Here is a 24,350-nt window from a genome sequence, read left to right on the forward strand (position 1 = left end):
GGAATTGCAGAACAGGAGCGTTCCCACGTACTCTCACTCACCTTCCCTCCACTAACACCCACGTAACCTCAGGCCAGGGATGAAAGGCTACTCTCACGTCCAGTGTTTTGCACAGCGGCCAGACCGCGCCCTGGCACGAAACGCCCCCGCGCTCCCACTTGGTCACGTGAAAAACAAACTGCTTCCTGTCAGGCTCCCCTCCTGGTCTGTCCCCTGCCCCCACGGACCTCTCTCTTCCCCCCACCAGGCTCCCCTGTCTGCGGGACTACCACCCACCTGTCGCTACTGTATTCCCTAATGACATCTGCCACCACATGCAGTGATCCTGCTCCCGGCCCAGACACTGACGAAAGCAGGGCCCTTCCCGTCTGTTTCCCAATACTGAGATCACAGGGCGTCTACACCTGCCCAACAAACTCATCCTCAGCCCTGCTCTGTGTTCCTGAAGAGGCAGGCGGAAAATCACCACCTTCCTTTTATTAATACTGGGAAAATTACAGAGGATCCTAGTGATTTTAAAGTTTCTCTGGTCCTCACACTGTAGATAACTGTCTTTAAAAATAATTAGCACTTCTATCTTACTCATTCACAAGTGCTTCTATTTCTGTTAAAATAAAATTCAAAGGAACACAGACTACAGTTTCTTGCTAAAGACACTGCTACCCAGTAGGTAGAGGACACACTAAACACATATGGTGCCTCTCTTTACTTACACATGCAGTAATTCCCCAAAATTACATAAATTCCCCACTGCATACTAAAGCAAAGGCTAGCTTCAGGAGTTCTCAAACTTTTTGATCTCCAGACTCCTGTACGGTATTCTTAAACATTTCTGAGGATCTGAAAGGGGCCTTCTTTAGATGAAGGACTATCAGAACCTGCTATGTGAGAAATCACAAATGACAAACTACGTGATGCAGAAATGTGGTAGGAAGTACAGCGCGGTGTGTTACATTTCGCTAAGCCTCTCGATGTCCAGCTGTACAGGAGGACAGCCGGACTCTGTCTGCTTCCGCATCCAACCTGTCACGTGCTCTTCCGGTTGGCGTACAAGATCCAGCCTCACCAACACCTGCGGCCACGAGGGGAGTCTGCTGCTGCGTGTTCGGGGAAACTGCAGACACTCCCGTGTGACGCTACAGGAAAGACCCTCAATGCTTAACTGCGGTGCAGAACCTGAAATCCTTACCAGCACACCTGTCACACTGTCACGTTAAAACTCACTCTCTCCAAAACACATAAAGAACTCCTACAACTCGGCAGCAAAAAAAATTAAATAACCCGACTAAAAAATGGGCAAAGGACTCGAATAGGTATTTCTGCAAAGATGACAGACAAGTGGCTGAAAAGCACGTGCACAGATGCCTGACTTCTCACTAATCGTCCGGGAAACGCAAATCAAAACCAACAGCGAAGGACAAGGGCTGGTGAGGACAGGAGCCCGGTGCACTGCGGCTGGGAACGCAAAATGCTATCAACACTGTGGAAAACAGCACGTACTCTCCTCAGAAAATCAAACACAGAATTACTGTGTGACCCAGCGAATCCACTTCTGGGACTACCCTCCAGGGAAAGGAAAGCAGAAGTGCCTGACCACCACGTTCACAGCAGCACCGCCCGTGACAGCCCAACAGTGGGGACGGCCCAGGCGTCCATCCACGGAGGGAGGGGCGCACAGAAGGGGTCACACACGTGCAACGCAGGGTCACGCGGCCTTGAAAGGGAAGGAGATGCTGCCAGCAGCTAGACTCGGCAAACTCCGAGCACATATGCTGAGGAAGAAGCCGGTCACAGAAAGACAAATACTCTACAATCCCGCCTAAGAGGTATTGAACGTGACCAACTTCACGGAAACAGAGAGAAGACGTGTGGGAGGCAGGGGCTGGGGAGGGGAGCTGCTGTTTAATGGGGACAGAACTATAGACTGGCAAGATGAAGAGATCTGGAGATCTGCTCCACAGCGGCGTGAACGCACTTAACACCAGGCTGAACTACAGACACTTAAAATTGGTCAAGGTAGTAAATTTCAAGTCCCACGTTTTTTTTTCACCAAAATAGAACAATCTATCAGTCTCCGAATGGATCCTTTACCAACACACGATCTGGTCCCACACAGAAGATACTGCGTTTGCTGAGCTGTGCAGATCATGAACAGTGCTGTCTTCCTACGGGAATGTGAGGGCCACAGAACTTTCCAGACTGCGCTACTGCAGGGAATATACAATTAACTATTGATTAAAGTCGGCACAGGATGTACCGCTGGTCTGCAGAGAAGCCTTCGGATTTCCGGTTTGAAATACTCTGCTGTTTACAAAAGCAAGTCCTGTCTCCTGCTGGGAACTACAAAGAAAAACATTAGGCAACCCTGAAGTCCATCACCAGAGCTACTTACAGATCTGGGGGTATTTTGGTTTGGTCAAACCATGTTTTTACCAAGATAAAAGGACTTTTTCTGTCCTACAATGGCAGAAGAACTCAAGAGAACGGGCACAGGCCACGCAGCAAAATGCAGTGAATCTCACGTGGGCTGACAGTCTCGCCCCAGAGGAGATGGAGACTAAACTTCTGGGTCAGAAGAGTACATGATAATTACTTCCTACAAACAATGGAGATGAAGGTTTGGGCACTTTTTAAGACCTGCAGGTAAGACTGTTCAATATGGGTTTCTCACGTTGGACAAGGGCAGACATCAAGATCAAGAGGAAACCGAGGATGTGCCTCGCGAGGAAGAGAGAGGGTCCAGGGGCCCAGAGAAGAGGTAAGATGTGACGGATGCCGGAGAGGCAACGCTGACCAAAGAGGCACCTCTCATAAATGGATAAAAAAGACGGAAAGCAAGATTGCTGTGAGAACCGGCTGTACTTACACAGGATGAACACAGACATAGCCCTGCTTTCCAAAGGGACACCAACAAAGGACTTCCCGCTCTGGCAAAGGGTTACGGTGCTGCGGAACTGGGTCCCACGAGCACAGTGGCAAAAACGAAGGGGACGGAGGGACGGAGAAGCCCCCTCTCCTGACAACCGGACCCCACGCTCCCACCCTCCGAGTGAGTCCACCTCTGCCGGGACTGGTCTGTTAACACCGAGGCTTCCGAAGACCGTCCCAAAAGCAGCGCTGGCGCCCGTGCACGAGCAGCACTAAGAAAACACTCCCGAGGGAACACGCTGAAGAGAGTAAGGTTAATGTGGAGGCGTCCTACTCATCTTAACAGTAACAGTAACATTTTACTTTAAAGATAAAATCAGTCATTCTTATTATTAACTGACACCTTGTGCCTTAAGGAACTAGGTTATGAACATGAAGCATGTATGACACTTAAAGAAAGGGCCGCTCGCTTCCCCAGTCACTAAAAACAACCCTAAAGAATGTGTGATGAAGCCCACCGGCTCTGGCGGCCTGAATTACAGGTGAAAGTGCAATGATCACTTTTGTCATAACACACTCTGTGAGATATACTTCACATAAGGATTCTAAAATAAAGGCATAAGCTACTATAATTGGATGAAATAAGTACACAGCGTATTTGAGCTAATAAGAAAATATTCTTACCCATCAGAGTCCACATGAACAGTGAGCAAAATGTGGGAAATAACCATGTTAGAAATGATCAGATTGTCACTTCCTTCAGCAGTAACTTCATACATCTTTAAATCCCTCACAGTTCCTTGAACTGTGGTTCTAGTGACTTAATTGTCTATCAGGAGTGCTGGCACTCCAGTAAAAATGAAAATACCAATAATGCAAAACAGTAATCAAAAAGCATCCATTTCAATAATCATTTTTAAAGCATACAACGCACAAATAGTAAAGAGAACTTACCAACTCTATCAGGGAGGACTTCGAGCGCAGAAACTCTTTCATCTTTATTAAGTTCTAGTCCATAAACACAGTCAAATCCATCGTATTTTATAAGATACAAAGAAGGATTTACAGGCACCTGGTCCAGCACGGTTCCTTTCCACTGGGTGACAGGGCCGTTCCCCTCCTTCCACCCATGCTGAATCCTGCAGCCTACGATGCTCCGCCGGGGCTGGGACACAGGTTTGCTCGGCCCCACACTGCTCCGATGTTTTCTGCATTCACACATATACACACGTAAGGGATCATCTCAGAAGAACGCACCCCTCAGTCCAACCGCCAGCTAGCACGCTCTCCTACGGGTTACCCCAGGCCTGAGCTAGCTCGTGCTGCCACACGCCCAGTCCAGGTGCCCCTCAGGGTCACCACGTGTGCACACGGCCTGCTGGCCACAAGGCCCCCGTGTACCCACTGTGGATGGGCAGGAGAGCACCACTGCCTGTGGCAACCTCAGCCCTCACACGGAGCACAGCATCACGTTCTCAGCATCTGAGTTCCCTCTAATGAGTCAACTCACAATGATCCCAGTTAATCACAGAAAAAGAAGGGCTGGGCGCGTGAAATATGTACATATGCACATGAACCCGTTCCTCGTCCAACGGAAATGTGCAAACGTTCAATCTCACCCACTCCGGGACCCATCCCACGAGCCCCCACCACCTTAATCAGTGAGACATTTAGCCTCCCCCCCGCCCCCCGCAGCCAGAGTCCAGGCCGGCTGGCATCCCCACATCATCCCCACGTTGTACCGTCAGCAATCTCTAGAAAACACAGAATCTTACACACTTGCATTTGTGACAAATACTTAATGTAATGTAAAAATTACTGCGGCAACACCAAACTACATTCTTCCCAGATTATTAACTGAGAAATCTACACACGATGTTTACAAGCAATACGTGTGGGTCTCGGGATCAGGGAAGGAATCCTGGTTCCACCTAGGAGTCTGCACACAAGGGACTGGGCTGGGCACGAGCACAAGCTGAGGGCCAGGTCTTGCCCACGCTGCCGCGGGAACCTCCAGCGGGCGGGCAGAAAGCTCTCAGCTGCCGCGCTGCGAGCACAAGTGCTGAGCGACTGGCGTGCACACAGACTTTGAAAAGAAAAACAATTTATTGCAGGCTATGACGTTTAAAGCTATAGAGGTCTGTATTTCAAGCAGTTGAGTCTGGTAAACCCAGGGGTTCTGTGAGACAGAGACACAAGTTCCAGGAACCACGGCCACTTGACCAGGCCGGATCAGCTGGTGCAGGCCTTCACCTTAGCAAGAGGGGCACGGCCCAGGAGGAAAACGTCTCACGTCGGGCTGGAGAAGGGGTCCCGAGGTTTCATGCAGGGCTGTGAGGACAGGAGAAATCACGGGTCTGCACCCCCGCCGCCCCGCCAGGCTCAGCAGGACCCAGCAAACCCTCCTCCCCGCAAGACAGGGCACGCAATCCTCTCCAGCAGGATGGCGCCACAAGAGACAAAGGAGGTGGGCCTCGGAAGGGACTACGGGGCCACCCCACAGAGGCCTCACAGATACGGAGGGGCTCAGAGCTCATCAGGGAGGACAGCCGTCAGGGCAGCCCCAGCCCTCCTCACACACAGGGGCCTCACACCCAAAGACAATCTGCCCACTGTCAGGCACACAACATAGGCCAGGGCAGCGAAGGAGAGACAGAAGAGCCCAAAAATGAGGACCAAACCGGGGGAACCCAGCCAACAGACACCGTGGGGCACAGCTGGGAGAGAGGATAAGGGGACAGCAGGGGCAAAACAGTCACAGAGAGATGGGAACAGACATGAATTCCAGCTTCCACACAAAAGAAGGACACCAACACGACTCAAGAAAAATTCCCCAAACCAGAAGACGGACATGTGCACAGGCCGCTCTGGGAAGGTGGACCCCCAACCACGGACACTAACATTCTAGTGAAACAATGGACTCCAGGGAACACAGCATCTCGTGAGCATCCTGCCGAAAGGACCACACCACGCGTAAGGAAAACTGGGACCGTAACAGTGATGCCGGGGCCACCAGACAACAGAGTGACGGGGTTGAGGGAAATGTGAGCCGAGGGTCCTCGCCAGTGTCTCCTGAGGAAGTCACGGGAGTTCCCCAGGGGCCGACCGCAGGCCGGGAGCACCTCCAACTGCACACAAACGCGGGGAAAGGTGGAGAGGTGCGTGCAGCTGGGGTCTGCGGGGGTGGGAGTCGGCACCACCCTGCGGGGAGGAAAGACAAAGCAAGGCAGAGCCGCCCGCTGGACAGAAGAGCATTGAGACCGGCGGCCCTTAACTCGATGGGAAGAAGGGAGAGCCGACAGCTGGACTCAGAGTTGCTCGGACTGCAGCGTGCGGCTCAGTGCAGAGGAAAAGGCCAGTACTGCGCACCACCGAGTCCCTGTCCCGCAGCTACGAACAACGCTCAACCCCGACGACTGCGAACCTCTTCACAGTCCCTGGGAGCGTGCCGTGTGGGCAAACGGCTGGAATCTTGCTAGTATGGCGTTCCTCCTCCATCAATCCGTCACCTACTTCTTGTGACATTCAGGCTGAAGTCCTAGCGATGTGCGCTGTGTACGGGGTCAGGCTTTCTACACAGTGAGGGCAGAGGTTGGCTCCCAAACCCCAGTGAGGAAGGAACGCAGTCCCGTGCAGCATCTCACTGACTCACACACACTCCACCATCACTACCAAAATTACAGGCCAACACAGCATCTGCGCCAGCGTCCACGTGGCTGGGCCATAGGACCCGGCTGTGTGGTCAATCCTTACTGCAGGTGTTTTCTGTGAAGGCACTCTCCTAGAAAGACATGGAATCAGCAGATGGCCCCCACGCAATGTGAGTGGGCCTCGTCCAATCAGCTGAAGGTCTTGAGGAAGGTCTCACAGAAGATGCACTTTTCCCTCAGACTGGAGCTACACCACCAGATCTTCCCCGGGCTCCAATCTCTGTCCATGCGTGCACATGCACACCTACACACACACGCACACAATCACCACTGGTCCTGTCTCCTTGGAGAACACAGACCACAGCCAGAGACGGTTCTAAGATCCAGAGGCAGGACATCTTCTGTTACCGTGATTCTCAACAAAACCAACCTCAACTTGGCCAGTGACGGCACAAAGGGGCAGCTGGAGACTCAGAACAGCAGCGTTCCAGCTCGGCCACGCGTCCCTTGTACACTCGCAAGTGGCGCTCTGCTGTGGCCCGCAGCTGCTCCTGAAGGGGAGCGTGGCACCGTGCATCACCGTGTTTCCGCACAGGAGGCCCTCGTCCCGGCCGTGCTCAGCAGCAGCACAGGCCCCCTCCTTCTCCAGGGCGCTGCAGGGGACTCAGAGCTGCCGGATGGTCCTCTCCAAAGTGGCTCCTGCACCCTTTACCCAAACACAGCCGTCCTTCCCTCTGCCTTCGTGAAGGGAGCTGCAAGCAACCAAGTCCTACTGCCATACACGGGACAGCTGGGTGGGCCCGGCATCTCGTTCTGTGTCTCTGTGCGGCGCTGTGTCTTCACGTCCTCCCCTGTGTCCCCCTTCGTTTGTGCGGCCGGGACGACAGAGGCTTCTGTGCCCTGCACGGGGCTCCTGCTGGAAGTCGGAGCTTAGCTCTGCTCTCAGAGGCCACCTCTAACCGCCCGAGTACCGCGCTCAGACTCAGTGCCACTCTAGTAAAATCCAGTTAATCGAGACCGGTACGTCCTTCGTAGCTCCAGCAAGACCAAAAACAAGCAAAAAACTCCTAGTAAAAGGAGGAAAATTTCTTAAAAACACCTTGGCACATAGTAACCCCACCTGACACTGCTCCAATTTGGGCTGCTGTTCTAAATTGCTACTTTTCATTTTGTTCTTATCTGAATAACTGTTTAAAAATATTACCTTATTTAGAAACAAACAAGGAAGGAAGGATTTTTGTTGCTTCTTGTAACGCTCCCATACCGTGGACATTTTATCTTGCTACATACACCCTGTGGGGAATCAGACTGGGTTCACAGATGCAGGAAGCCTCCAAACGCTGCCCTGGTGCCCAAGTCCCCAAACCGCCTCGGTCTACCCGTCAGGTTCAAGACCCTTCTCCCCTCAGTGCCTGTGTCAGAAAACAGTATTTTCACTGTCTCCCATCTTCCAAGTTACAGATATCAGATACCAACAGATCCTTCTTCAATTTGACCGGTTTTTCTGGGTTGCTTTTAGAATTTTCTTTGTTCCTGCAATCGAAAATGTCACCAGAACTTGTGACTTGTTTTCAATCACCCCTTAACTAGCACTTGGTCAATCTAGAGAGGGCTGTGCAGAATTATCTCCCATACTTGTTCTTGATCCTTCCCCCTCCACCCCTTCTGTAGCAGAGGGACACAGGGTTTCCAGGTCTGTCCTCCATGATCTACCTTCCCCAACGCTGCTCACCTTCCAGAAAGCCTCAGACCAAGTGCTCCTGAATCAGATAAAATCAGGTAAAACAGATAAGCTTGAATTTCAGCCTACCTATTGAGTATCTTACATAGTATCTCGAATTTCTAGAAACTGATGGTTTGATCTTCTCTTGAACGGTATCTCTTCAATTAACAAGCCTTCTAACATCGGGGGTAACGTTTGCTTCCTTCCCTGACTCCTCCATGAAGTCCGCTGCTCGGCCTTGTCCGTATTGGGCTGTTCCATGTGCATCTCCCCCCCACCGGTGATCTCTCCCATCGTGTGTGACGATCTCTCGTGCCGTCAGCGCTGCTCAGGGGCTGGCTGGTTCCCAGGGCTCCAGTGTTACACGCAAGCCGGGGCCATGGCATCTATGGTGGGGAGCACCTCCTCAGGCCCAGGCAAGCCCTGACATCTGGGCAGGATCTGACACGCAGCTGTGACGCAGGGGGCTGAAGAGTGGCCAGGAGGTGAGTGAGTGGAGACCTCGGGAGGACAGCCAGGGCAGGCAAGCAGCTGGGCGAGCTGGTTTCTCCCCTTTGGCTACAGCCAGCCCTGCTGGTCTCTGACCGGTGTGAATTCCAGGGTCTGCTCCGGCCGTCACTCTTCGGACAGCCTCCTTTTCTCCTCAAAGTGGTAGAGAGTTCCTCAGCTCAGCTTCACTTCTACATAAATCTGTTCCAACACGCTTTAGGTCTCCCAGAAATTTCTAGTGTTCTGGCCTGCCAGTAGGATGAGGCAGGATGAACTTTCTAGCTCGATAATAACAAAAATTGCAAATTTTGAGGACTTATTTTAATGCAAATTATGGTGAGGTCCAGTCCTCTCTCTGCTTGTGGTACAGATACAGCCCGCCCAGCACACAACTCAGCAATCCCTTGTCCCGGTGATTCCACACCCAGTAACTTATCTGGAGGTGGTGGACAGAGACCCGGCTGCCGCGCGCTGAGCCGTATACATGACGGAGACTGGAGATAAAGTACGTTTGACCACAGGCCCCCTGATGCAGCAGCTCGTACTATACAGCTATTTAATCCACAAGAAATGGAGAATATAGGACATGAAAAACTTGTGCACATAGTTACCCGCAGATAGGGAGAAAAAAGGCTTCTCCCACGTTAGGTACAGAACGAACAGCTGTGAGTAATCCTGGAATAGCATTAGCAATACTTAGGTTGTCCTCCTCTGGGTCTACCCGTGCTTCCAAATTTTCCTACAATGACTTAAAAGCAGTTTGTCTTTATGGGCAGATAAAGCACAATTTTTAATTTAATTACTGACAAATTAATGCAATGAGTATTTTACTTCTGCAGAAAACTATATGTAAAAACAGATTTACACATTTTCATTGTTACCAATTCCGAACTTCACTTCTAGTGCCTGCGTTTAGTCAGGGGTAATTCTACTTGTGGGGCATCACATCCCAGGCTCTAAAGGAAGAACGAAAGAAGATCCATCCGCAGTCTGGCTGAAGAGGCAGAGGTGACACAGGTCATTCTCCCCACGGCAGCACTGGAGGCAAACACGAGTACTTAGAATAACACACCTGTGCTTCAAGTCGAAGTCAAGCTCCCCAACTACCGGGACGTGACACTGCCCAAGGCTCTTGCAGCCACAGCTTACAGAAGAGTGTTCTGAAATGTCTTCATACATGTTAAAATATCAAATATTATTTCATATTAACAGTGCACAAATATATGTTGTTTTAAGTTGATTTAAGTTCTTCCAACCAGCATCGACCAGGCGACGAGGTTCGAAACTTCCCTGGGCAACAAGTGATACGCTCGTGTATCATACTAGTGTCTGTGATTGGGCGAAACGCTGATGACCGCTGAAGCTGGCTGACAGGGCTCTGTTTTTGTGTATACTTTAAACTGCTCATAACTAGAAAGGTTAAAAATTATATCCTAAACAAGTTCTTAAATTTTTTGGGGTGCCTGGGTGGCGCAGTCGTTAAGCATCTGCCTTCGGCTCAGGGCGTGATCCCAGCGTTCTGGGATCGAGTCCCACATCGGGCTCCTCTGCTGGGAGCCTGCCTCTTCCTCTCCCACTCCCCCTGCTTGTGTTCTCTCTCTCTCGCTGGCTGTCTCTGTCTAATAAATGAATAAAATCTTTTAAAAAAATTTTTTTAATTGCTAATTGCTAATTTAGATAAAAAGCAACAAGAACTGTAATAAAAATTAACGCTTATTTTCACGAGCTGAAACAGTACATATAAAAGCAAACTAAGAGGAAGTGTCCAATTCCCGGAGAAGGTGCTGAATCGGACACACCCTTCTCGGGTCTTCTCCGGGTGGTTCAGTCAAAGAGCAGCACACAGATGGGACGTTATCAACGGAAATAGCTAATTTAAAGTGAGGGATCCCTGAACATGGTGATGTTGACTCAGGTCCTCCCTGGAAAAACGTGTTTTTTAACTGCTCTCAATCTCCTGTATGTTCCTGGGAACAAGTCTGCAATGCTCTTGCAATCACTCGCCAGGCCGACACACAGCGCAGCTGCAGAAAGACGCCCAGACACTTCGCTCTGGGAAGGTAGCTGGAATTGCAGCCGAGCGTGAGGACAAGGCCGCCCTGAGTCACCATCCAAAAGATTCGATGGTAAAGTAGAGAGACCATAGGTAAACACCTATGATCACTGTGCTTGCTCCTTATCTCCAGAAGCCATCTCTGAAACAACTGGTTTCAGGGACCCTTGTGAGCTGTTATCTGTCCTCAGGGCGAGTGGACGGGGGCCAGCCCCTCAGCAGCTGCTCTCACTGCTACAGCACTTACCTGCTTAGCTTTCCAGTGAGCCTCAGAGGAGCCACAGGCAGCCACGTGGCCACCAGGAGCACGTGTGGAAGGCCCACACTGGCCCCAGAGACCTGAGTCCACAATCTCAGACCTTCTAAGCTAATAGGCTCCCAGGCGCTCTGCCCCAGGCACCACACCTGGGGAGCACGATTCAGAACCAACACTAATTTCTACGCATCCATGTTCCCAACAAGGTAAGCTGCGACTGTAGGGGACATATCTACCTTGCTCAACACTTTCAACACTTCCAATAAGTTCTGAATCAACCATGCTACTTGTTCTGTCATCCAGAAAGAAAATCCTGTGTGGGGAGACCTTCCAGTGTTTACCCAGATTCCCTCCATGCCTGAGACCCACATGAACTGCCCCCCCCCCCCCAGGACTGGTAGACCTGATTCTGGCGGTCAACCATTAACGGAACCACACTTCTTCAATCCAACTGCAACTACCCGAGCTCTGCTGTGAACCAGTAAGTGCCTATCACAATCCCAGTACGTAGTTGTACGAATTACAGACACGCTTTCCTTCTACTCAGTAGTGCCCTAGGAAAGCAGTTCCCTTACTCTGTGTTCCAGCAGATTTCAGCAGAAAATACTGATTAAATCAAAGTGACTGTCTTTGTACAAGATGCCCACCAGCAAAGAGAAAGAAAAAAACCACCTTTCTGGTACGTGTGCTTAATAAGCAGATACTGCCATTACTGACTTAACAGGACAAGATAAAAACAAATCGCTATGGGTTCTCTGGTTACTCTGTTACACACTGAGAGCTGTCCACAGAAGCCTGCCAATGCCAATGGCCTTCCAAAACGCTATTCACTTCACTGGTGTGAAGAGCAGCTCCTTACAAACTCATTAAGAAGTCGTCTAGGTTTTGATCAGTTTAAGGTAGTCAGCACCTTGCTCCACTGGCTCATCTAGTCCGTGTGTTTACCACAGACAACACCCACTCTGCAGACGGGAGACGAGAACACGTTCCCCGCGGACACGCGGTGTGGTCACTGTGTGCTCTAGAATCCTGCCGTCCTATCTGTGAGCCCTCACTCAGTCACTGCTCCGTGTAGGAGCCCGGACTGGCTCGTCAGCCTCTGTGCATAAAAGGACTCAGGGTTCCTCCTTGACAGGGATGCCAGGAAAACTGCCCAAGGACACCCAGGGACCCGAGGAAGAGGAGGAGGGGGCGTCTCTGTCCTTGTCGCTGTCAGTGACTTACGTCTTAACATATGCAAAATCGCTCCCTGGAAATATCTCTACTTAGTGCGTAATAGCTCCAGTCCATTCTCTAAATGTGCGTTAGTGGGAAATAACGAAAACCCTGGAAATGGAAATGCATCCACTATTCAAATTAGGGAAGAAAAAGAACCAGATTTCTGTTTGAAAACTGAAACAACCACTATAGCTAAACTCACCGTAGAGGCCCCCCAACTCTACCTTCCCTTCAAAAAGCACAGCTGACCCTTGAACAAAGCAGGGACTGGGGCACTGACCCCCCCACAACTGAAAATCTGCGCGTACCTTCTGACTCCCTCAAAACTTACCAGCTTGACCAGAAGCCTGACTGATACCGTAAACCAGTTAACCCCTACTTTGTATGTTACACGTATTCCACATGGCGTTCTCACCATGCAGCACGCTGGAGCCCAGAGTGCTATAAGACATCATATGGAAGACAAAACACATGCACCGTGCAGTCCCGTGTTTACAGAAAGAAATGCAGGTGCGTGTGGACCTGTGCAGTTCCGGCCCAGGCTGTTCACTGCAACGCATTTCCCAAACCACCTCCTGAGAAGCCAGGAAACACCGGTCACCAGCTTGTTCCCAAAATGCAGTGCGGGCCCGGCCGGCAGGAGGCACGTCAGCTTGTCCCATTTACCGTAAAATCAGAAACAAGCCACGGTGCAGAACTTCTGGGTGCCATGGTGCTCCACCACGGCAGGTCCCCGAGTCCTGCCAGTATGCGCAGGGATGGTGGCGCCGCCGGCACGCGTCTCCTGGGTGTCCCTGTGACTCCTACCAGCAGGCAGAGGCGTCCACACGTGGGGTTCCTGCTCAGCCTCCCTGGAATGAGGCGTGGGTCAGCCCTGCAGGCCTGCCTCGATCGCCGGAGGGCCACAGTGGAGGCGCCAGGTCGGCTTCTCTATGTGGTTTCCATAAAAGTGTCACTTATGGAGAGGGACCGTCCTGGTCCACGGCAGGACTGTTAGGCCTGGGAAGCCCGGTGCCAGGTAGATGAAGGAAATGAGCCAAGGGGCCCAGCTGAGCCATCCAGCTTTCTGCGTCATGTCAGATCCCGGGCAGCGGCCCCTCCAGAGGCCGCTAGCAACAGCCAGTCGCGGTGAACTGTGCAGACCTGTGCATCGTCGATCTTTGTTTCAAACCATCTTCACATGTGCACAGAGATGAGAAGACAGAGGGGAAGGGGAGCGACGGCCTTTCCTTTCTTTCCGGCTCCCTCTGGCTACAGAGTAACCCAGTCTCGGCCCTCTACTCTTTGAACAGAAACGAGCAAAGCACCGGTCAAGCTCCCTGCACAGCAGAGCACAGGGGGTCATGCCTTCAGCTGACACACACATGAACAGCAAAGTTGCAAAGGCAGGTGTTTATTCCTTGTGCTCTGAGGGAAGAAACAACCAGCACCTCGGATCCAGGAGTTAACGTATGACAGTGCTTCAGACGAGGCTCATGAAACCCTTGCACAAACCCAACAATGCCCGAAGTCCTGATTAAAGGACCTTCCAGTCCTAGCATTTTTGTACCCGGCAACGTGTAAAAATGGATAAAACTGAATGCACATTACATTCTTAAAGCCAATTATTTTTAACTGATTGGCAAAATCTATTTTGCATGAACTGTTCTGATCTTGTGAAGTTAACATGTGCCCTGCTTCTCTTCCCCACTGTAGTTACGTTTCTATCATTACCTAATATTTAAGGCTTGTATTTGTTTGGTTACCTTAAACTTGAGCCAAGACATGGTTTCCCATTTATGGTAATGCTATGGTATGATAATGAGGGCAGACAGCACACCAATTACCAGGTAGCTGGCTGTGGCAGAAGCATGAAGGGAATGGGCAAATCCACGGAATCTGGGAAATGCTTGATCACACCTCAGGGACACACATACTCACCTCAACATCACACCTTCCTATTCCAGGTCACTTCTTGAACTACGCATTACAGATATTTACGTTACATGTCCACGTGTGCACCAACCACCGACCGTTATGAACGGGCATCTCGTGCTCTTCAACTGCACAGGGTGGTGGCTGGGGCGCTTACAAGTATGAACGGTTTGGAAAGAACGGCTATAACGAGACGCTCGGAAGGTGCTAGCTGGGGTCAACGGGTCTCTTCCAGAGTTAACCGTCTACAATTAAGACTCAGAACTCTCAGAACTGGTTCGTTAGTGCAATTTCCATGGTACAGTAGCAGCGACCAGAACCTGGGGGGTACTTGTGAAATCTATTAAGTGTAATTCAGTACAAGCACAGTATTTTCATTTAAGATAGTAACTCAATTTTCTTTTTAAATGTAACTATGTCATACATGAAGATTTAAGGAAGAAAAAGTGGCTTCTTTATTCTGGTTATCTGTAGAGTTTAGGATTTATAACATACTGGTCACTTAAAATACATGGCTTTTTAATTATCTTTCAACATGCATATGAGCTCCCTGATTACAAACTTTTCATTTATTTGAAAATGTTATAAAGCAGCAAGTGAGCACCTGTCAGCATGCTAGCAAGGCCCTCAGGCATGAGCAAAGGCCTCTACCACAAGGAGCTCCTAACCAGCAGCAGATCTGAGGCTGAGAAAACCACCTGCATGCCAGGAACGTGCAGCCCTTGTGAAGAGAGAAGGAGGAGAGGTTCACCACGCACGTGCCGCCCTCGTCACAACGGACACTTCCTACCATCAGTCCAGCCCCTTCGAGCTGGAGGGGAAATCATGGCCCAGAGACTTTACGAGGTGGAAGGACAGGCCTAGGCAGCCGTAGGCCAGGACAAGGACAAGGGACACGGCTGTATGCCTGTACTCAACACACAGCGAGGCATGACCTCCTCAACCGGGGGAGAGGGCATCACGCGAGTCACAGACCCTACGTCACCTACGGCCACAACCTGCTATCTAAAATCAAGCTTCAGGGGTGCTTACTTGTGGGACGTCCTTTTCTTCATCATGCTTGCAGACACACCAGCATGGCCTAAAAGAGAAGTGAATATAAATCAATAAAAACTGGATAGAAAATACTTCAGAACATGGAAAAAATTAACTTCTGAAAAACTGCTACATAAAGCATGAAATGAAAATAAACCATAAACAGCCAACATGTATAAAGCCATTTGTTTGTCTAATTTTCAAAAAGGAGATAACTGGAGTTCTGGGAAGATAAAATGACAGGGACGACAGCTCATCGCCCAAGATCAGCCATAACAAAAACACCTAAAATCACATGGACAAAAACCACAGAAGTAAGTGCCAATTCTAGCCGTAAAGTACAACGTTACAGTAGCCGTGTTTCTGCTCCCAGCAAGCAAAACGCCGGCAGACGTGAGACCCCTGGATCCAGGCACCGGGACGACCGGTGGGGCAGGACTGGGGGGGCCCCACACGGACCCAGACTGTGTTCTGAGGGCAACATGCAGACGACAGTAGGAGAAGGGAAACCAGAAGAACCCGGTGGGTGCGCCAGCCACCTCTCTGAACCTGTGTGGTAAAAACCTCAAAGAGGTGGCCCCTCAGCAGGAAGGCTGAAGGAGCCCCAGGAATCAAAGCTGCTACAGCCCAGCCCATCTGTGGACAGGAGCAAAGTCAGAGGGCAGTGACGGGGTCCCGACGCACCACAGCTCATTCCCAACACAGAGCGGCAGACTGGACCCCACACCTCCGTGGGTTATAAACGACAATGTAAGTAACAGGCAAAAATGTGAAAAGCACTATAATAAATATGCTCAAATATTTAAAGGAAGATACAGACGACACTTAAAAAACTGTGAAGAAAGAAAGGACTGAATGAAACTAGTGGAAAACACAGATCTGAAGTGAAGATCAGCGGACATGGTGAACCGCGGACCAGACCACACAGATGCGAAGACCAGTGACGCTCTCCACAATGATGGGGAACAGCAGGACGGCCTCGGTGGCCAGATGGCACAGTCAACTGCGCTCACGACAGAGAGGACAGCGCGGGAAAGAAGAAACAACTCTGGAGGAAGCAACGGCAGGGAGGCCTCTAGGTGCGGTAAGTGCGCAACCACAGGGCCAGCGAGCTCACCAACGCCAAAGACGACGACCACACCAGGGCACATCCTCACCACGTTTCTGAAACCAGCAACCAATAAAATACTTTTACAACAGCCAGACAATGAAAGACTCATTAAATGCCGGGAAACAAAGGTAATACCGACTCCAGATTCATTGTCAGAAACAGCCAGGACAGAAGACAGCGGGGTGAACCCGGAGACTCAGCACTACACCCAGCCCAAAGGACAGAGAACCACATCAAACGTAAACATGCCACACACACCAATTCAGAGACAAGACGGAAAGGACGGGACAGTGGCTCACTCCACACAGGTTAACTTCAGGACAAAGTTATCAGGGATCAAGAAAACATTTCAAAATGGTAAGAGCCAATGAACCAAGAAGCCCCCATATTTAACCCCAGGCCGACTGTGTGTGGACCTCGTCCCAGAGCACTGAAGGACACGGACTGAAACCGGATCGTGTGGCCGGAAGACTCACCACAATCCCATGCATAGACCTGGACTCCTCTCTCGGTAACGGACATAACACGCAGGTAGACAATCGGTGGAGACACGGAAGACCTAATCTCCACAAACAGCCAGCACGCACTTTTCCCCAAGTTCACATGAGACACACCAGACACACCATCTGCTCCTCATAACACAAACCTTCTATGCACTTAACCTGAAATCATAAGAATTTTGTGCTCTGACCACATCAGAATTAAACCAGAAATAAATATCTGTAAATACCCGTGTTTTTGAAAATTAAACAACAATCTTCTGAAAGTCCACAGTTCAAAGACAAAATCACAATGAAATCTGATCTTGAAGAAAAAATGGAAACTCGATCCGTGGAATGCAGCAAACACAGTACTTACTACAGTGATCAAAACTCACTCTGAGCAGCAAAAGTAGACGGAGAACAAAGCACGTCGCGCACAAGCTCGGTGTGGTGGTTCCCCTGGCTGGAGGCTGGCGGGTGGGCCACCAAGTTCTCTCCCCTTGGCCTTTAAAGTGTGTGATTTAAACACACATTTCCTTACTAGTATTACGTTCCCGACTATGAAGAGAACACGGAGAGAGACGGCCAACTGGTCTGCACAGGACAATCTGTCACTGTTCCCAGGTGACAGTGCAGGGCCATCCTCCTTCTGTGCAGCCCGGGCACCCACACACAGACTCGCAGGGGGCTCAGGGACGACAGAGGACACAGCCTGGAGGGAGAGCTCCCTGAAGCACCCGGGAACGTGGTGGCGAGGCTTGGGGTAGACGGGATGAGGAGAGACGTGAAGACGTGAAGGACTCACTCAGGCTCTGCTGGGCCTGCCCCAGGCATCAGGGTGCCTCCCCTCCCACGCGGAGGACACCGGGATGGGCAGCTGACTGAGCATCTGGGCTGCCCCGTCCCTGCATGCCAGGCAAAGCTCAGGCCCACAAGTCACCACGTGTCCCCATGGAGCTCACTTCCCCAGCTGGAGGAGGACCCTGGTGGAAACCATCTTCTACTGATCACTCAAGAAACAACCCCTCCATGGTAGGAGTCCTGTCAGACGAGCGGCAAACTCTGAAATGATTCCAGAGCCACACAGATGACGTGAAAGAACGGGTGTCCTCAAGGGAACGGAGGGTATCGCCGTCACCACATGGGAACAAGAGGCTACAAAAGCAGAAAACAAAGAGCTCCTGAAAACCGAACGCCATGAACGGAGAGAACGTGCTGTTTCTGGTGCTGCGTCCTAACAAGCAAAGAGCCGAACTCGAGGAAAAATCAACAACTCTTCCTCAACTGGTCAGAGACGTGATGTCACAGGGCAAACCGGTGCCCCCCAAACTGCTGACCAACCTGCAGATACAGACAATCAGAGCTCAGCGGGCAGAAACATCTGCGGGAAGCAGGGCAGGAAAGCCTGAACAGAAGACGCCCAGCGGCTGGGGCCTCAGTGTGGAGAAGGCTGGGACGAAGCCTCCAGCCACTAATCATGCCGAAGGGACGCAGGGCACCAATGCTGGGGCAGGTTTCACCTCCAGGAGCGCTGCCAGGTTCTCAGGGAAGATGAGAGGAAAATCCCCTCCTGCCTCCAGTAGAGGGAGGGGAAAAGTACCCGTCTAGAAATACAACAAAGCATTCAGTTCTCAACAAGGCCTGCCCTCAAGAGCTTAACCTCTGGGGTTTGTCTGGGAGCCCAGCTAGCCTGAGGGAAGAGGAATTCAAAGTGCAGCTGCCTGCCCTCCCGTCCCACAGGGGGAGAAGGTCAGCTGGTGACACAGACTCAAGAGGGCAGGAGACCCATACAGCACTACAGAACGTGCCCCGCCCCCACGCCCCATTGTCACATCACTGACGGCTCACGGAGTTCCTTCTCACCAGCACATCATGTCTCAGCCCAAAAACTATACAGCGCATTAAAAAGCAAACAACATGGTTTGAAGAGACAGCAAGCATCCAAACTAGACTCGGGTATGACAGGGATGGTAGAATTATCAGACCAAGAATTTTAGTAACGATCAATATAAGCTAGGGGCTCCAAGGAAAAAGTAAACATGTGAGAAACAATGAGTAACGTAAACTGAAAGGTGGAAATTATCAGAAAAAATTAAACAGACATGGCAGAGATCAAACATCATAACAGGGGGCGCCTGGGTAGCGCAGTCGTTAAGCGTCTGCCTTCAGCTCAGGGCGTGATCCCGGCGTTCCGGGATCGAGCCCCACATTGGGCTCCTCCGCTGGGAGCCTGCTTCTTCCTCTCCCACTCCCCTGTTGTGTTCCCTCTCTCGCTGGCTGTCTCTCTGTCACATAAATAAATAAAATCTTTAAAAAAAAAAAAAGAACATCATAACAGAAATGAAGAATGTGTCTGGGGGGACTCATGATGGAGAAAGTAAAATCATGGAAAGTTGAATAAAACCACAAAAAGTAGGGAAAAGTGGAAGAGAAAAAAGGGAGAAAGCACAGGGCAAGGAACAGGAAACAGTAAGAAACGTGGCCGACATTAACTCAGCGGTCACCGGAGGCCGCTGAGGAAGACTCTCTCAGCTTCAGGACATGCCAGCAGAAACCTCCAAACCTGAAAAGCAAAGAGAAAAAAGACAAAGACAGGAAAAAACAAATCAGAATATCCAAGGACCATGGGACAACTACAAAGAAGTAACACATACAATGGGAATGCCAGAAGAAAAAGAGGAGACAAAGGAATAGACGTATGTGAAGCAATAATGACTGATGATTTCCCCAAACTGAAGTCAGACACTAAACCAGAGATCCAGGAAGTTCAGAGAATGCCAAGCAGGATAAATGCCCCAAAATCACATGTAAGGAGAAAGAAAAACTCCTGACAGAGACAGAGGAAAAACACCGTATGTACAGAGGAACAGAGCAAAAATTACATCCAACGTCTCCTCAGCGAGCACACACGCAGAGAGCGGACTGAGACACACGAAGTGTTGGGAGAAAATTAACCTAGAATTTTGTATTCTGCTACCCTTCATGAGTGAAGGAGAAGACTTGCTCAAACAAGCAAAAGGTAAGAGAGTTTGTTGCCAGGAGACCTACACTATAAGAAATGTGAAAAGAAATTCTTCAGAGAGAAGAAAAATAATATAGCTGAGAAACTCAAATCTACAGAGAGATCATTAGAGATGGAATCAGTGAAGATAAAACAAACACTTCCATTTTTATTACTCCTATTTAATAGAACTGGTACCATTTTTTCAGAATACCAGCAACAACATATTAGATGATTATAGCTTACTTCTAAGTGAACTGGATTAGTTATAAATGTATCCTGCAAACTCTACGGCAGTCTCTTAAAAAAGTAAAAGAACAAGGGCAATGAAAATAGTAACAAATAGAGCAGATATTAATCCAATAATCACCTTAATATCAATGGTCTAAGTACACCAATTAAAATACCAAGACTGCACAGTGGAATTAAAAACAAGACCATATTGGGGCGCCTGGGTGGCACAGCGGTTAAGCGTCTGCCTTCGGCTCAGGGCATGATCCCGGCGTTATGGGATCGAGCCCCACATCAGGCTCCTCCGCTATGAGCCTGCTTCTTCCTCTCCCACTCCCCCTACTTGTGTTCCCTCTCTCGCTGGCTGTCTCTATCTCTGTCGAATAAATAAATAAAATCTTAAAAAAAAAAAAAAAAAACAAGACCATATTGTACACTGTCCACAAGAAATCCACTTTAAAGGTATGTTTAGATTAAAAGTAGAGGAAAGGAAAAAGATACACCATGCTAACACTGATCAAAAGAAACGAGAGTAGCTATATTAATTTCAGAGAGATTCCAGAGCAAGAAAAGTCACCAGGGAAAAAGAAATATCTTACGATAAAGCAATCAATCCTCTAAGAAGACATCACAATCCTTAACATGTGTATCTAACAAGAGAACATCAAACTAAGGAAGTCAAACTGTTAAAACTACAAAGAGAAACTGATGAATCCACTATCATAGCTGGATACTTCAATAACGCTCTATCAGAAATGGGATAGATCCAGCAGGCAGAAAATCAGTGAGGACACAGTCAAACCCAACACCACCACTAATCAAATGGATAAAATTGACATCAATAGACCACTCTATCCAACAATAGCAAAATACACGTTCTTTTCAAGTTCCCATGAAGTAGTCACCAAGACAACATTCTGGATCATAAAACACACCTTAATACATTTAAAAGAACAGAATTCCTGCAACTGCTCTCAAACCACAATAAAATCAAACTAATTTCAGTAACAGAAAAATAGCTGAAAAATCCCCAAATACTGAGAGATAAACAACACAGTTCTAAATACATAATTCAAAGAAGAAATTGCAAGATGAATTAAAAAATGTTTTGAACTAAGTGAAAATGAAAATACAATTTACAAAATTTGCGGGATGCAGGGAAAGCAGTGCACAGAAAGAAATTTATAGCACTGAATGCATGTATCAGAAAAGAGGAAAGGCCTAAAATTAAAAAATCTAAGGTTCCATCTTAGGAAGCTAAAAGAGGAAACCATATTAAATGCAAAGCTAGCAAAAAATGTTATAAAGACTGGGGCTCCTGGGTGGCTCAGTCAGTTAAGCGTCTGCCTCTGGCTCAGGTCATGATCCCAGCGTCCTGGCGGGCTCTCTACTCCTCGGGGAGCCTACTTCTCCCTCTCCCTCTACCTTCTCCCTCTGCCTGCTGCTCCCCCTGCTTGAGCTCTCTCTGTCAAATAAATAAATAAAACTTAAAAAAATGTTATAAAAAATATAACAGAAATCAGTAATATTTTAATCAACAGACAAAAATCAATGAAATCAAAAGCTCATTCTTTGAAAAGATCAAAATTGATAAATCTCTAGCCAGGAGAACTAACAAGAGAGAAGACACAAATCGCTAACATGAGAAATCAAAGAGGAGACATCACTACAGACCCCATATATAAGACAGATATGACAAAAACTGATGAAAGAAATCAAAGAACAACTATCTAAATGGAGAGATATTCCACGTTCACAGACAGACTCAATATTGTCAAGATGTCAATTCTTCCCAGGGGTGCCCAAGTGGCTCAGTCGGTTAAGCATCTGCCTTCAGCTCAGGTCATGATTCCAGAGTCCTAGGATCAAACTCCGCATGGGGCTCCCTGCTCAGCAGAGAGCCTGCTTCTCCTTCTCCCTCTGCCCCATCTCCCCTTGTTCTCACTCTCTCTCACTCTCACTCATTCTCTATCAAATACACAAAATCTTTAATAAAAAAAGATATGTCAGTTCTTCTCAACTTGATCTATAGATTCAATGCAATCCCAATCCAAATCCAAGCAAGTTATTTTGTGGATATCAACGAACCAGTTCTAAAGTTTATAGGGAGAAACAAAGGATCCAGAACAGCCAACACAATACTGAAGGAGGAGAACAGCTGGAGAACTGACACTACTCGACTTTAAGACATACTATAAAGCTACACTAATCAAGACAGCATGGTACTGGCTAAAGAATGGACAAACAGATCAAATGGAGAACTCTAAAAAAGACCCACATATAGTCAGCTGATCTTTAACAAAGGAGCAAAGGCAATAAAATGGAGAAAAGATAGTCTTTTTAATAAATGGTGCTGGAATGACTAGACATCCACCTGCAAAAAAATGAATTTAGACACAGACCTTACATCCCTCACAAAAATTAACTCAAAATGGATCACAGACCTAAATGCACAGTGCAAAACTATAAAACTCCTGAAAGTTAGCATAGCGAAAAATCCAAATGAACTTGGTTATGCTGATGACTTTTTAAGATAATACAATGGCACAATCTATGAAAAGAAAATTGATAAGATGCATTTCATTAAAATTAAAAAATTCTGCTCTGTGAAAGACACTATCAAAAAAATGAGAATCTGGTGTGTGTGCTTGGCTGAGGAGCCAATGAGGCGAAGTTACCATCTGTGGGATTCTGACTGAACACCTCTAAGTCAGAATCCTGCCCAGGTGGAACAATACAGCAGTGCCAAGGAGCCTCGGTTGGCCTCAGATAGCCAGTCTCCCACTTACCCCACCAGCGGGCCACCACACTTAGAGACCAGGGTCCAGTGCAGAAAGCACCTCATCCTGCAAAACAGGGCGCATCTGGAAAGGAGGCCACCCCCCCGCCAGTCACACAACACATGTTCACGCTAAACCATTCACAGACGACCTGCTTCTAGGTCAGGGTTTCATACGTAGCAGAGCAGCTCCCTCGCTGTGATCTATTAAAAGTCAGCCCTCGACACAAGGGTTTGTAATTCAAAAATAAATAAAATAAAATAAATTTTTTAAAAAAGGGGACAATCAGAAGAAAATACCTGGAAAACATATCTGATGAAGGACTATTATCCAAAATACACAAAGAATTCTTAAAATTCAATAAGAAAACCACCTAATTAAACATGGAACAAAGAGCTTAACACCAAAGAACGGATAGAAACGGCAAAACTCATGTATGAAAAGATGCTCTATACATCATACGTGGAGGAAATGCAAACTAAAAACAATGAGATACCACTACGCTTCTAACAGAATTACCAAAATCCAGAACACTGACAACACCAAACACGGGAGATGATGTACAGCAACAGAAACTCTCATTTGTGGCTGGAGGGAATACACACTGGTGCAGCTGCACTGGAAGACAATTTGGTGGTTTCTTACAAACCACACTCTTACCATATGATCTAGCAACTATGGTCCTTGGTAATTACCCAAATAAGTTGGAACCAGTCCACACAAAAACCTGCCCATGGATGTGCATAGCAGCTTTATTTGTAATCCCCTAAACTTGGAAGCAACCAAGACGTCCTTTAGCGGGTGACTGGATAAATAAACAATGGTACATCTACAAATAGAATATTATTCAGTACTGAAAAGGAACAAGCTATCAAGTCATGGAAAGACATGGAAGAACCTTAAGTGCATACTGCTAAGTGAAAGAAGCCAGTCTGCAAAGGCTCCATAGAATTCCAACTCTATTAACATTCCAAGAAAGGCAGAACTATGGATAAAATAAAAGGTCAGTGGCTGCAAGCGGTCAGGGGGTGAGAGGAATGAATAGCTGAAGAACAGGAGAGTTTCAGGAAGTAAAACTACTCTGATACCAGAACGGTGGATTTGAGTGATTACACATTTGTCAAAACCCACAGAATGTACACCACCAAAAGTGAACCTTAAGATAAACAACGGATTCTGGGTAATCACAACGTGTCCAATGTAGGCGCACTGTAACAAATGTACTATCTGGTGAGGGCTATTGCTAGTATGGGAGGCTAAGGGGGAAGGCACCAGGGGTATATGAGAAGCATACATGCTGCTCAATCTTGCTGTGAACTTAAAACTGCTTTAAGAAAAGTAAAGTCCTCGGGCACCTGGGTGGCTCAGATAAGTATCTGCCTTCAGCTCGGGTCATGATCTTAGGTTCCTGGGATCGAGCCCCATGCCGGGCTCCCAGCTTAGCAGGGAGTCTGCTTCTCCCTCTTACTCTCCCTCTCCCTCTACTTGTGCTCTGTGTGTATGTGTGTGTGTCTCAAAAAAATCTTTAAGAAAAATAAA

General features: G+C 48.5%; 1 protein-coding gene across 2 annotated transcripts in view; it reads right to left on the reverse strand.

The window, feature by feature from the left end:
• The window catches only part of SPIN1 (spindlin 1), a 40,098-nt gene that overhangs the window by 7,289 nt on the left and 8,459 nt on the right, over window positions 1-24,350 (reverse strand). Inside the window, exons 3-4 of one of the 2 annotated variants that reach the window (XM_008690889.2) lie at window positions 15,204-15,252; window positions 3,941-4,076 (exon numbers count right to left, since the gene is read on the reverse strand). In XM_008690889.2, the coding sequence (XP_008689111.1) occupies window positions 3,941-4,076; window positions 15,204-15,252 (185 nt within the window). Of the gene's footprint in view, window positions 1-3,822; window positions 4,077-15,203; window positions 15,253-24,350 lie in introns of both variants that reach the window. The other variant, XM_008690888.2, reaches the window with a different exon arrangement.

Source organism: Ursus maritimus, unplaced genomic scaffold (genome assembly GCF_017311325.1).
Source record: "Ursus maritimus isolate PB19 unplaced genomic scaffold, ASM1731132v1 scaffold_34, whole genome shotgun sequence".
Classification (NCBI taxonomy): Eukaryota; Metazoa; Chordata; class Mammalia; order Carnivora; family Ursidae; genus Ursus; species Ursus maritimus.